The 14,563-nt window shown below is 42.9% G+C and overlaps 1 protein-coding gene across 2 annotated transcripts in view; it reads right to left on the reverse strand.

Moving 5' to 3' along the window:
* The window catches only part of SERINC5 (serine incorporator 5), a 109,241-nt gene that overhangs the window by 21,263 nt on the left and 73,415 nt on the right, over nucleotides 1-14,563 (reverse strand). For both annotated transcript variants that reach the window (XM_070377273.1, XM_070377274.1), the window contains exons 3-6: nucleotides 10,300-10,478; nucleotides 9,744-9,826; nucleotides 8,173-8,266; nucleotides 21-232 (exon numbers count right to left, since the gene is read on the reverse strand). In XM_070377273.1, coding sequence (XP_070233374.1) covers nucleotides 21-232; nucleotides 8,173-8,266; nucleotides 9,744-9,826; nucleotides 10,300-10,478 — 568 coding nt within the window. The remainder of the gene's footprint in view (nucleotides 1-20; nucleotides 233-8,172; nucleotides 8,267-9,743; nucleotides 9,827-10,299; nucleotides 10,479-14,563) is intronic.

Raw genomic sequence — 14,563 nt, forward strand, 5'->3', positions numbered from 1 at the left:
AGTATGGATCTCGTACTTACGATCTCGGACAGAGGGTGAGATGGATACCACTGACATAAGCAGACACAGGCCTCCATTTACTCCCAGGAGAATTTTATTTTCCATGCAGCCATCTTTCTGGGTATAAAACACTGCCATCCAAATCAAGCCTCCCGTGGTGATGGAGTACGCGATGAGGGTCACCAGGGACAGAGAGGCGTACCACAGCTTGTTGGTAGCTGTGCCTGCAGTCCTGTTTCTCCAGAAGTAGAGGAGAGGAAGAGGTGGGGGGAAGACAGGTCAGTTGATTCTCCAACAATAGCTACCGCCCTTCAAGTATTATTAGCTAATGTTGTCAGGTCCCAGACCATCGTAAGGAGTTATTCAGAAGACCTATCATTTTACCAGTTTTTGTGGATCACAACGAACTGTGGCAAATTCTTAAAGAGATGGGAATACCAGATCACCTGATCTGCCTCCTGAGAAACCTGTATGCAGGTCAAGAAGCAACAGTCAGAACTGGACATGGAACAACAGACTGGTTCCAAACTGGGAAAGGTGTATGTCAAGGCTGTATATTGTTACCCTACTTATTTAACTTCTATGCAGGGCACATTATGCGAAATGCCAGGATGGATGAATCACAAGCTGGAATCAAGACTGCCAGGAGAACTATCAACAATCTCAAATAGGCAGATGATACCACTCTAATGGCAGAAAACATGGAACTAAAGAGACTCTTGATCAGAAGAGAGTGAAAAAGCTGGCTTGAAACTAAACATTCAAGAAACTAAGACCATGGTATCCTGTGCCATCACTTCACAGCAAATAGAAGGGGAAAAAGTGGAAGCAGTGAGAGATTTTATTTTCTTGGGCTCCAAAATCACTGTGGATGGCAACTGCAGCCATGAAATTAAAAAATGCTTGCTCCTTGGAAGGAAAGCTACAACAAACCTAGATAGCATATGCAAAAGCAGAGACATCTCTTTGCCAAAAAAGGTCCATATAGTCAAAGCTATGGTTTTTCTAGTAGTCATGTATGGGTGTAAGAGTTAGACCATAAAGAAGGTTGAGTGCTGAAGAATTGATGCTTTTGAATTATGGTGCTAGGGAAGGCTCTTCAGAGTCCTTTGGACCACAAGGAAATCAAACCAGTGAATTCTGAAGGCAGTCAACCCTGAACAGTCATTGGAAGGACCGAAGCTGAAGCTCCAACTCTTTGGCCATGTGATTTGAAGGGCCTACTCACTGGAAAAGACCGAGATGCTGAGAAAGACTGAGGGCAGGAGAAAGGGGCAGCAGAGGATGAGATGGTTCGAATTATCAGCTCAATGTACATGAATCTGAGCAAACTCCAGGAGATAGTGAAGGACAGAGGAGCCTAGGGGCTGCAGTCTGTGGGGTCACAAAGAGTCGGACACTACTTAGTCTATGAACAACAGCAAACAATCATTTTACCAACTAAAAACTAGAAGAGACAGCTGAATATTCAAAAAATTCTTGGCTCAAGCTTAGAATTTCTTCTTCACACTGAAAAACTTCAGTCTTTGACTCAAGTGTATTCAGTAACTAAAGTGAATATCCACAGACTTTAGCTTCCCCGTTCTGGATGTCAACGACCCCAGGGCAAGTTCTGGCAGTATTATAAAGTGGGCTGTGTGCTGGAGTTCTCTCTGAATTTCCCCAGAAACACAGAGCCCGCAGCCAGTCTCTTTCTCCAAGTGCTGCCAGCAGCTCCTGCTGATGCCCATCTTCTGTTTAGGGAGAGAGAAGTAATTAAACTCCACCCAGAGAAAGACTGGCTGACCTCATCTCTTTTGTCCTTGCACTGAAAAGAAGACTCTATACCAGTACTGCTTCTCCCAAACAATGCCAGGTATGATTAAGGAAGAGTTTGACATTAAAAAAAAGTGAAGGCAGGAATTCCCTAGTGGTCTAGTGGCTAGATCTCAGCGCTTTCACTGCCAGGGGCCTAGGTTTGATTCCTGGTTGAGGAACTAAGATCCCACATGCCTTGGAGCACAGCCACCCCCTCTAAAAAAAAAAAAAAAGTGAAGAATAAAATCAGCCAGCAAAAGAGTAAAAATTTTAATGGGATTTATAATAAAGACTCTAGAAGAGGAGACTAGTGTAAAGATTATATTATTTTATATAAACATTATTAAAGGGATGGGAGAAGTATGTGGTGGCTTAACAAGCTATAGAGATTGGTCACAACAAAGAAGAATGCTTACTGATGCTAAAAGAAGAGGACAGAACTACAACAGGGGTTGGTCTGAATCATCTCATCTGCCTTAGGGGTCAACTGCCCTTTGTAACCACATCTCACAAAACTTCGAGAGCAGACAACTTGGTTAACATCTTCACAGAGTTGGAAAATGTTCAAGCAGCCCAGCTGAAACATTTGAATGATGGAGAAGTTACTGCAGCCAGAAAGAAAACAAAGAGGAAAGGCCAAAATGATAATGACCATCATACTCCTGACACTGAGCCAGGCAGTCCGATGACTGTGGAGTTATTGTAATAGAGAAGGCATGCAAATCACATGAAGATAAAGCGAGACTTAGAGAAAGCAGAGAGTCAAATGCTACCTATTGACAGGGAGAGAGAATGGATTATGAAGAAAAAGGTGAACACTGCTGACACTGTAAGTGGGGGGTCCAGCTATGTCCTCACCAGTCTTTTGGGCTATTTTATTAGTGTAAGAAGGACTTTCTTAACAGTTGATTTTGCTTGGATTCCCAACAATCTTCAACCCTAACCTCTCCCCTCTACTCCAGGCTCATATTATCCCTGTTAACGTCTCCACTTGGAGGTCTAACTGGCTTGTGGACCTTAGGAGGTCCAGGTTAACTTTCCAGTATTCAAATTTCCACCCCCAAACCTGCTCTCCTGTGGTCTTCCCAACCTCAGAATATGGCAATTCCATTAGGGCTGGGGGTAAAGAACTGTAGTTGCTGGACCACTGTCTTTCACTCCCTGCTCCTCCCCTCTCCCCAGCATCATGCCAACTCCAGCAGCAAACCCCCTTGGTTCCCACTTCAGACTCTATCAGCATCTGACTGCTGCTACCATCTAGCATCAAGCTACGGCATCCCTTCCCTGGATCACCTCCCACTGGTCTCCTTACTTATACCTACGATGTCCTCTCGTCTTTTCTTAACTTGAAATGTGCATTAGATTCTGTGCCTCTAGTGCCCTGCCATCTGCCATGATGGCCCCAGAAACCTTTCATGATCTGGTCCAGGGCCATCTCTGATGAATGACTTTATCCCTTGCTCCCTCCCCTCGCACCTCTGGGGTCCAGCCACAGTGGATGTCTCCTCGCTCCTTAGACAAGCCAGCACAGCCCTGCCTCAGGCTCTTCCCAACTTCCTTTGTCTCCCTCATACCTTATAATGAAACCCTTTCTCTGCCCTGCTTGCCCCAACTCTCACACCCACAGCACATTCTCCACCACTGAACCTATTGCTTATTTGCTTGATTGGACTTATTAGCTACCCCCTCTCCTCTCCAGGAGAATATACACTCCACAGAGCAGGGCACTGTTGCATTCACTGCCTACTGCCAAATGCCTGGCAAGTAATAGGTGCTTAAAGACTGTCGGTGCAAGGACTGCCAACTGTCAGAGGACAGCTTGATGCAGCAACGATGACAGAGTGGCCGCTACCTGTTGCTCCGGACTCTGCTGGTCCTCCCGAGACAACCTCTGTAGACACACCAAATAATGCCATGACTCTACTCTCGGTGCCTGGCACAGAGTTGGCACTCCAAAAATTTTGAATCAATGCTCAATGCGAGCACTTGGATGAAGATTAGAAAAGGACCGAGCAGCAGGATGAAGTGTACAGATACAGAGGCAAGCAGGTTATCAGGTTAGAAGAGGCGGCCGGGCTCAGGCTTGGGATGAGGGCCGGGGGAAAACAAAAGCCAACAACAACGTGAATTTTTAAATCTAGAAAGCCTAGAAAATGGGTCTTCATTAGAAACACCTGACTATGCTGTCTATTTTTTGTGATTTCAGTCTTGATATAGAACTGACACTTCAAACCACAAAAAATTGACCTAGAAAGTGTTAAAAACAAGATGAAAGACTTAAAATGAAGTCACTAAGGCTAAGCCCCATGTCGCCAAACCAACGCAACAGAGTATCAGCTCTCCCAGAAACAGTGAATCAGAAATTAATCCAATCAGAAATCTCCTATTCAGCACTAATTAGATAGTCTAGTTAACTAGTTAGGTAGTCTGACTGGTAGGACCTGCCATCCCCTATAGGGAAGTTACCTCACAATAACTAAACTGCTTTTCTGCCTAATGTAACTTACTTGTCTCTGCTCCCTTTTGCCTATAAAAGTCCTTTCATTTTGTACAACTCCAGAGATCCTTTCCACTTGCTAGATTGCAGAGTGCTAAATTTGAATCAATTTTCACACAAACATTTTTAAATGCCCTAGCTTTTCTTTTAACAAAAGAACAAAACACATCACTTCACAGGTATGAAAACTGAGGTCAGAGTACTCAAGTCATATGCCTTAAGATTCACAGATGGTAAAGAATCTGCCTGCAATGCAGGAAACCCAGGTTCAATCCCTGGTCAGGAAGATCCCCTGGAAAAGGGAATGGCAACCTATTCCAGTATTCTTGCCTGGAGAATCCCACGGACAGGGGAGTCTAGCAGGCTATAGTCCATGTGAGCACAGTCAGACACGACTGAGCAACTGAACACGCACACATGCCTCAAGGAAAACAGCCAGATAGTCAGGGACATTAAAACCTGCTGCCTGGTATCCAGGCCCATGGCCTTTCTCTCCTACTGCCTTTGAGATTATCTCTTTTTCAAGATCTTTACAAAAGGAGAAAAAAGAAAAGGGAAGAAAAAACTTTGGTTGTTTCACCCATGAAGAGAGATACAAGTATTATATTTTCTAGACTAACCTTGAAAGCAAGAATCTCCATTAAAAAAAAACCCTAAATTAAATGAACTTACATAAAAATAACAATATTTGTACATCTCTCTCAGTCAGTTCAGTTCAGTCGCTCAGTCCTGTCTGATTGAGACCCCATGAATCGCAGCACGCCAGGCCTCCCTGTCCATCACCAACTCCCGGAGTTCACCCAGACTCACGTCCATCGAGTCAGTGATGCCATCCAGCCATCTCATCCTCTGTCGTCCCCTTCTCCTCCTGCCCCCAATCCCTCCCATCATCAGAGTCTTTTCCAATGAGTCAACTCTTGGCATGAGGTGGCCAAAGTACTGGAGTTTCAGCTTTAGCATCATTCCTTCCAAAGAAATGCCAGGGCTGATCTCCTTCAGAATGGACTGGTTGGATCTCCTTGCAGTCCAAGGGACTCTTAAGAGTCTTCTCTAACACCACAGTTCAAAAGCATCAATTCTTCAGCACTTAGCTTTCTTCACAGTCCAACTCTTACATCCATACATGACCACAGGAAAAACCATAGCCTTGACTAGACGGACCTTTGTTGGCAAAGTAATGTCTCTGCTTTTCAATATGCTATTTAGTTTGGTCATAACTTTTCTTCCAAGGAGTAAGTGTCTTTTAATTTCATGGCTGCAGTTACCATCTGCAGTGATTTTGGAGCCCCCCCAAAAAAAGTCTGACACTGTTTCCACTGTTTCCCCATCTATTTCCCATGAAGTGATGGCACCAGATGCCATGATCTTCGTTTTCTGAATGTTGAGCTTTAAGGCAACTTTTTCAGTCTCCACTTTCACTTTCATCAAGAGGCTTTTTAGTTCCTCTTCACTTTCTGCCATAAGGGTGGTGTCATCTGCATATCTGAGGTTATTGATATTTCTCCTGGCAATTTTGATTCCAGCTCGTGTTCATTTCCTAGCTTAATCTTAATTTTAGGCAGATCAAGAAACCACGAGTATGTGGACAAAAGGGATTTTGTTTGGATGTTGGCCCCACAGCCAGTACAACAGCAACATCAATTGTTGCAAAGCTCTTAAGCCATTCCTATTAGGTGGCTTCTGGAAAGTTTTTAAAGTGATCAAACTCTTCCAAAATGCCTATTAAAACTTGGCATCTATACTCAGTCCTAGAAAATGGCTTCAGAATCAATCAAAACATTAAAAGTCAGAATAAAGCAGCACAAGCCTTCTCAAGAGAACATACTATTTAATGGGCAAATCAGGCCCTCAGAATCAAAGATATTAATATTTTACTACCAAGTTCCTAACTTGAAATTTGTGAAAATCTTAGAAAAAATTGAGGGTGACATATTATATTTTGTCTAATAAAAAATTCAGAGTGAAAGTACATTAAGAATCAATGGAAAGTGTGATATTTAATCGATGCATTTCTAACTTACTGTGCACACTTCTTCTGTACAACTGAGAAAACAGGGTCACATAAAACTATAATCACCCATTAGACTTATCTTTAGGAAAACTTTGCGGCCTCAAAACAAGATGTAGTAGAAACCCCAAACATACTAGGTTTTCAGGATGACTCAAAATGTAGGACAGCATGCAATAATAAACTTATATTTTGGACTTCCCTGGTGGTACAGTGGATAAGAATCTGCCAATGCAGGGGACACAGGTTCAATCCCTGGTCTGGGAAGATTCCACATGCCGCAGAACAACTAAGGCCCGTGCATCACACTACTGAGCCTGTGCCCCCTAGAGCCTGTGCCGTGCATCACACTACTGAGCCTGTGCCCCCTAGAGCCTGTGCCGTGCATCACACTACTGAGCCTGTGCTCCCTAGAGCCTGTGCCGTGCATCACACTACTGAGCCTGTGCTCCCTAGAGCCTGTGCCGTGCATCACACTACTGAGCCTGTGCCCCCTAGAGCCTGTGCCCGCAACAAGACAAGCCCGGGCACCACAGTGAAGAGTGGCCCCTGCTCACTGCAACTAGAGAAGTCTGAGCAGCAGTGAAGACCCAGCACAACCCAAAACAAATACACTTAAAAAAAAAATTCATATATAAGCACAATTCAGACCTAGAAATCTGCATTTTCATAGTGATTAAGAATTGAAAAATACCAAAATACGACTGTAGTGCTACTTCGAAGATGATTTGATGTGCTTTAAACATTTTTAACGTTGGCATTTGGGTGCATACTCTAGTATTTACCAAATAATAGAATGACTAGGAGTATCTTTTCATTCATGCATCTCATGATTTGATCTTTAAAAAACAAAACAAAATCCAAACAAAACAACAAGTACCCAGCTGCAGAATATAATCAGAATGAAAAGTGTTTTGAGAGAATGTGGACAGTATATCTTATGTTATCCAAAATTAAAAAAAATAAATTCACATTCATATAGAACTTTCAGATTTCCCCTACCCCAAAACAGTATAAAATAACATGATGCCTATAAAATCTACAAAATAACAAGAGCCTTACTAGACACAGCAGGTAGTTATTTTCACTCATATTTTATAAAGTCAGACAGAGCAGTTAAGTCAGACAGAGCTTTGCCCAGAGTAACAAAGTCACCTTGGCCTTAGCACTGAAGAAGCCGGACCCTTGTCCAGTCATTTCCTCAATGTAGCTCAGCAAGAAATAAAATGAGCCACTAATAGTCTGGCACTTGCCACACATCTTGGGGAGTGAATCCTATTTTTAAGGCACTTAGAGTCTACATTTTTAAAAGTCAGGATGGCTTTCTAAGTGAGCACAGCAAAAGTTCCTAACGAAGGGGCTCTTCTCTTAGGCAGTTGAGAAGCAACAAAATTATTTTTAAAGAGGAAAGAACTAGTCCATCGAAGTCTTTGCTGAAAGTGAACTTTCAGCTCCAAACTACTTTTTTCTTTTTAATCTGCCAAGGATGGGGGCCTAAGATAAAGCTCGCTCAACATTTTCAGCCACTGACACAGCACGGAGCTGGGCTGCGAGGCTTCAGCAGGGGGGTTGCACGTGGCTAAGTCTCAGAGTCCAAATGAGAGGGTGTAGGGAAAAAGGGAGAAAAAAGTAAAAAGAACTGATGTGGGAAAAAGAAAGGTAGGAATGAGAGAAAATCAGTGTGAGAGAGGAGTAAAGAAAGAGGTTCAAAGAGCAGAAGGAAGGGAGAGAACCAGCAAAAACCAGTTTTGGTGTAAGCAGGCTGCTAACCCCTGGCAATACGACTCAGGGCAGGGCCTCTGTCGACACTGGGCACTTTCCCTGAGCCAGAGAGTGAGTTCACGTGGAAGCTTTCCACAAAGGCACATACCAGTTCTTGTTCCATTTATGTGCAAACTCCACAAGCAAGAGGAGCTGGATGACTATGAAGAGGAAGCCTCCGACGGCTCCCACATAGCGCCAGGCTGCAAAAGAAGACCATTTGAAAGGAGATGAGGTGACGGTCCCAAGTGTCTAACTCAAAAGAGTAATGACTATGGTTAATTCTTACCTCCGACTCCCTGTACTGCTAACACATTGAATTCCCATACAACTGTACAAGGTGGGTACTACTATTATACCTGCTTTACAGATGAGAAAAACCGAGTCTACATAAGCTGACCAGGTCCTGCAGCCAGTAAAGTGCTGGGATGTGAGCACTGGCAGTCTGGCACCACAGCATCCAAGCTTCACCTCCATGCTATAAATAAATCCCAGATACCCTAACAGATGTAGTTAATTCATAAAAGCAGCAACAACCCCCCATTTAAAGTAAAATCACCCATTGCCAGAAAAACCCAAGATTTGAATTTTACTGGGGAGAGACCCATCAAGGTTCAATGAAGAAATGACGTTCAAACTGAAGTTCTACTTCCGGCTCAGCCACAAAGCAGCTCAAACCTTGGATGAGCACCTCATATCTCTGGATTATCTATAAAACAACCGAGCTGAGCTAGTGGGCTAACTGCCAGGTCCCAACCATTCTACGTATCTTATTCTAATATATACAAGGACCTCTGTGGGGACTAGAAAACTAGTTACAGGCATTTTAGGTAAAAAGACAACTTGGATACAACTGCCTTAAGGAATGCATAAAAGCAGTGTGACCCTAAGAAATTCGCTGGACCTGGCATGTGGCTCTTTGAGGATCTATCCTCATTCACAGTGTGAATACTTTCACTATCTTAATTGGGAAAGTGAATCCATTGGGTTTGAACAGTACTTTGAACCTCTGAAACACAGGCTTTATTTTTCCCCTCCCTAGCTCAAATAAAGAAGGGCCTCTTGTTTCACTTATGGTTGAATGTGTCATAATAAATATTACTGGTAGATTCCATCGATAAGCATAGTCAATTGAATTGAATATAATTGATTGAATAGAGTTAAATGTTACACAGTTTCACACCAGTCAGGTTTAGATATAGCCTAGAGGACCCCACTATCCTAGACACAGCTACATCTTAGACACAGCCTTTCTTAGCCCACTATCGCTGAAGCAGATTTAAGCTGCTAAGAAGCCCTGGGTTTTATGTGCAGGGCAGAAAGAACAAGGTCTCCCTGGTCACGCTGCTGACATGCTAAACTAGTTTCCAAACAAGTTTTCCAAGTGCCTCATTTTCTCTTCAGGCCAATAACCTTTAACTGCAATTCTTCAGCCAGCAGAGTAACTAGAGGTTCTATCACCCATCCGGGGAGGTGGGGGTGGGGTAGGGGGGGTGTTGATGGGGAGACAAGAACTAGAAAGGGTGAATGAAGTGTGGGCTGGTGAGGCAGGTTTTTTTTTTAAGCTACAAGAATGTTAGTAACCTAAAATATCAAAGGTACCCTGGACTATGCTTTGGAACAATTTTACAAAGTGGGTAAAAACACAATAAATAGATACTCCCAACCCTCCCTTCGTACCATTCAGAAAGGTCTCCTGATCTGGAATGAAGAAGGCTCCTGAGCACATGGCCCCCAACAGCAGAAGTTTAAAGAACCAAAAGCTGGAGGGGAAAAAAAAAAAAAACAGAGGAAATATATTCAAATGATATTCAAGGAAGGACAAAAGACCTCTTAGAAGTTAAGTGCGTCAATCCGTGATTCTGTTCACTTCAAATGGAGGGGAAGAAATTAAGTGACTGGGGACTGCCTCCTCCCGTAATTAGACAGACTCAGTGCTTGGCCTCTGATTGTGCCAAACCCTTTTGTTGCAGGGGGGAAGTGACCTGGGGGAAGGTCTTGGTACAAGAAATAAGCTCTTATCTCCACTGCATTTCTCACTATGGCATCAGGTGTTACAAACAGGAATTCAGTTCTTAGTCCACTGTGCAGTGAAAAGTGTAATTTCCACCTTCTCTAAATCACTATCAACAATTTCAACTAGAGGAAAGCAGTCAGAGGGTGTGACGAGTAGAAGACGCCCTGTAATGCTGCTCTGAGTTCAAGGAAAGGAGAAATGATCCCCGTGAAGACTCACCCATTGTGAATGTAGGCTCTACAGCTTTTACTGTTGTTGATATTCAAGGTCAGGAGGCAGAAGATGAAGAAGAAACAGGCCATTCCAAAACAGACTCTGTATACTGCAGAATACCCCACCAGCTTCTCACAGGTGTCACCAGCTTTAATGCCTTTACAAATATCTTCAAAATAAGGGATCTGAAGAAAAAGAGAGAAAGTCTTTGATAAAACTACGTAAGGAAGAGTTGGTGTGGTTCTTTCAGACTGCACGTCAAAATCCAATGTGAAATACACCATGTACCAAGAGAAATTAAGACTGAGAAGAAAGTCTCTCTTCCAAAGACCTTTTCCTTAATTTCCTCTGAATCCTTTTTAGAGATATAGCGCTTATAACGTACCAGGCACCCTTCACTTACCCCTAATGAATTCTGAAATCCAGTATCAGAATTTTTAAAAATTATGCTTATAATACACGGGTATTTTTTCTTAAAATGTGTAAATATAGAGATTAAGTGCACATATGCCTTTATTTATATAGGATAAGCTCCTAACCTAGAAATGAAATCAATGGGTCAGGTAGTAGCTACATTTGAAAATTTCAAGCAATAAAGTCAAATCACTGTTTCAAAGGCTGCATTTATATCCCACCAGCAATATTTGAGACTGCTCACAGTCCCAGCCTGAGCACCACATTTAAGGGTTAAAAACCACGATCTTGTTTCAATGTCCATAGTCCTCATTACTAGCAAGGTTCATATCTTTTTTTTAATTTAATATATCGTTCTGTGAATTGGTGATTAATAGGATTTTCACTTGATCCACTGGAGTTCTTTATTTATGGATCTTAATCTGATAAATGTCAACAATGGTTTATTCCAGTATAATTAGAAGGTTTTAATATAAAACCCACTTACATTATCAGAATAATTAAAAATTTACATTATGAGAACAAGCAGCACATTTCTACTAATGTCAGAAAATAAAGATTTACTGTTAAAAACAAAAAAGAGAGAAATCTGCTTCTTACCAACATCAAAGCTGAACACTCTTCAGAACAGAAAATAAGTTGAAAAATCACATTATAGCCTTTACTCACAAAACAAAAACTAAAACAGGGGGAGAAAGGACAAAACACTAAAGGTAAAGCTGAAGCATGATAATTTCGTTTCTTCTACAGAAAAGATCCTAAAGAAACAGTAACAATGAGGTTGTTAAAATTTCCATCTGAGACCTAAGATACCACAAGTCACCTAGCGCAGCCAAAAAATAAAAATTAAAAAAGTTTTAAAATAAAAGATTTCCATAAACAGAAGGAAGACTAAATGTAGTTGAAGTTCATCTTCCTCCCTGAGGATTCTCTCCCTCAGAAAAGATTTGCAATCATTACTATACCTGGATCTCAAATATGATTTTTTTTTTAAATGAGTGTCTTGGGCAAAAATGCATTGTTACTGAGATCCCATTATAATAGTTCCACTTTCATGCATAGCTATAAAAGATTTCATAAAGAAATACCAAACATTTTGTGGTCAGCAAGTTCCTGCAACTCCAATTTTTTTAGATCACAGCAAGATGTAAATCCACAAAGACAGACATTAGTATTATTTTTTGACCAAGCCAGGTGAAACACAGATTGTGTAGTTAAATTTAAATGTTGTATAAATAACAACTAATTTTTAATATAACAATATTTTGGGATATACTTAGACTAAATATTGCATGGGGGCATACTTATACTAAAAAAGTATTCCTTGCCAAGAGATAAAGCTCAAAAGAAGGCATGATCTTGGTGGGAAGGGCTGGGTATATGCCACGCCAAGAAGACTGGCTCTCACACTGTAAGGAAGGGGAAACAGCTATTTAAGCTGGAATGCCTTTGGCTGCAAAGTGGAGAACATGTGAGAAAAGGGACAAGTTTGAGGCAGGAGGATTAGAAGGCCACTGAATTAGCAGTCCGGAAAACAGTTGAAGAAAGTAAACTAGTAGTAGAAAAAATACAAAGTCTGTGGGTGGAAGTCATAGTTGGCAGGACTGAAGGATAGGGAGAGGGTTCTCTTCTGCCTTTTTAAAGTATTTAGGGTGGAGGGGGAGTAGGGTTAAAGGGAAAAAGGAAAGTGAAGTTGCTCAGTCATGTCCAACTCTTTGCGACACCATGGACTGCAGCCTCCCAGGCTCCTCCGTCCATAGGATTTTCCAGGCAAGAGTACTGGAGTGGGTAGCCTATCCCTTCTCCAGGGGATCTTCCCCTTCTCCAGGGGATCTTCCCGACTCAGGGATTGAACCCGGGTCTCCCGCATTCCAGGCAGACGCTTGACCCTCTAAGCCACCAGGGAAGTCCTAGGAACTGAAAAGAGCTCTGGGAGTTTGTTTTTAACATATAGGGTTGGAAGCACCCTGGAGCATTCCAGTGAGAAGGTGAGTCTGGAAACTGCTTGAAAACAGTGATTAAGATACAGGATGCGCCCCCACCAGGTCATGAGAGACCTTAGCAAGGGCTTTCTGAAGGAGTCTGAATTTTCAGCTGTTTCACAATGAGTGAGCAAATTCACACGGTTAAAATCTTCATCTACTGAAGTCATGGGGGACCCCGTACAAGTGAATGTTTCAGAGCCTGCAGCAGGAAACAAAAGCTGCACCCTATGAATGGTACTGGTAATACGGAGGTTCAGCTCAGTTCAATCGCTCAGTCGTGTCCGACTCCTTGTGACCCCATGAACTGCAGCATGCCAGGCCTCCCTGTCCATCAAGTGGGCCTTAGGAAGCACCACGACGAACAAAGCTAGTGGAGGTGATGGAGTTCCAGTTGAGCTATTTCAAATCCTGAAAGATGACTGCACTCAATATGCCAGCAAATTTGGAAAATTCAGCAGTGGCCACAGGACTGGAAAAGGTCAGTTTTCATTCCAATCCCAAAGAAAGGCAATGCCAAAGAATGCTCAAACTACCACACAATTGCACTCATCTCACATGCACCCCGCTCCAGTACTCTTGCCTGGAAAATCCCATGGACAGAGGAGCCTGGTGGGCTGCAGTCCATGGGGTCGCGAAGAGTCGGATACGACTGAGCGACTTCACTTTCACTTTTCACTTTCATGCATTGGAGAAGGAAATGTCAACCCACTCCAGTGTTCTTGCCTGGAGAATCCCAGTGACCGGGGAGCCTGGTGGGCGACCGTCTATGGGGTCGCACAGAGTTGGACATGACTGAAGTGACTTAGCAGCAGCAGCAGTAGCACATGCTAGTAAAGTTATAAGGAGGTAATGTTGCTTTAAATCTGTAAAAGGAGGCACCATGCCTCCACCTTATTTGTTTTATTCATATGGGATTTACTGCTCTGTAATATGCATTCAACTCTTCCCCTACCTTCTCTGTTCCCCCTATCATCAAAGCTAATCCCTTTTGCACAGCGCCCCCACACTCTTGCCATAACACATGCATGTCAGTTCAGTTAAGTCGCTTAGTTGTGTCCGACTCTTTGCGACCCAAAGAAATGCAGCACACCAGGCCTCCCTGTCCATCACCAACTCCCGGAGTTTACCCAAACTCATGTACATTGAGTCGGTGATGCCATCCAACCATCTCATCCTCTGTTGTCCCCTTCTCCTCCTGCCCTCAATCTTTCCCAGCATCAGGGTCTTTTCAAATGAGTCAGCTCTTCGCATCAGGTGGCCAAAGTATTGGAGTTTCAGCTTCAACATCAGTCCTTCCAATGAATACCCAGGGCTGATCTCCCTTAGGATGGACTGGTTGGATGTCCTTGCAGTCCAAGGAACTCTTAAGAGTCTTCTCCAACACCACAGTTTAAAAGCATCAATTCTTCAGCACTCAGCTTTCTTTATAGTCCAACTCTCACATCCATACATGACTACTGGAAAAACCACAGCCTTGACTAGACGGACCTTTGTTGACAAAGTAATGTCTTTGCTTTTTAATATGCTGTCTAGGCTGGTCATAACTTTCCTTCCAAGGAATAAACGTCTTTTAATTTCATGGCTGCAGTCACCATCTGCAGTGATTTTGGAGTCAGCATCCCTTTAATCTACCCAGTCCATCTTTCCCAGTCAGATTCTTTTCCACCTCCCTACCCACACCCAATTCTCTCTTCTCCTCAGATCAGTTGAAGAAGAATGCTCCTGCCAGCAGGCATGAGCACCCACCCTGTCATCTCCCACAAACTCCCCTCCCCAGACCCTTACTTACTGCCAAGGGCCCTTAGGCTCATCAAAGGGTGAGTATGTGGCACTGCATATCTCATCCACAATAAAAGTAGGCAAACAACCCC

This window comes from Bos mutus, chromosome 10 (genome assembly GCF_027580195.1).
Source record: "Bos mutus isolate GX-2022 chromosome 10, NWIPB_WYAK_1.1, whole genome shotgun sequence".
Classification (NCBI taxonomy): Eukaryota; Metazoa; Chordata; class Mammalia; order Artiodactyla; family Bovidae; genus Bos; species Bos mutus.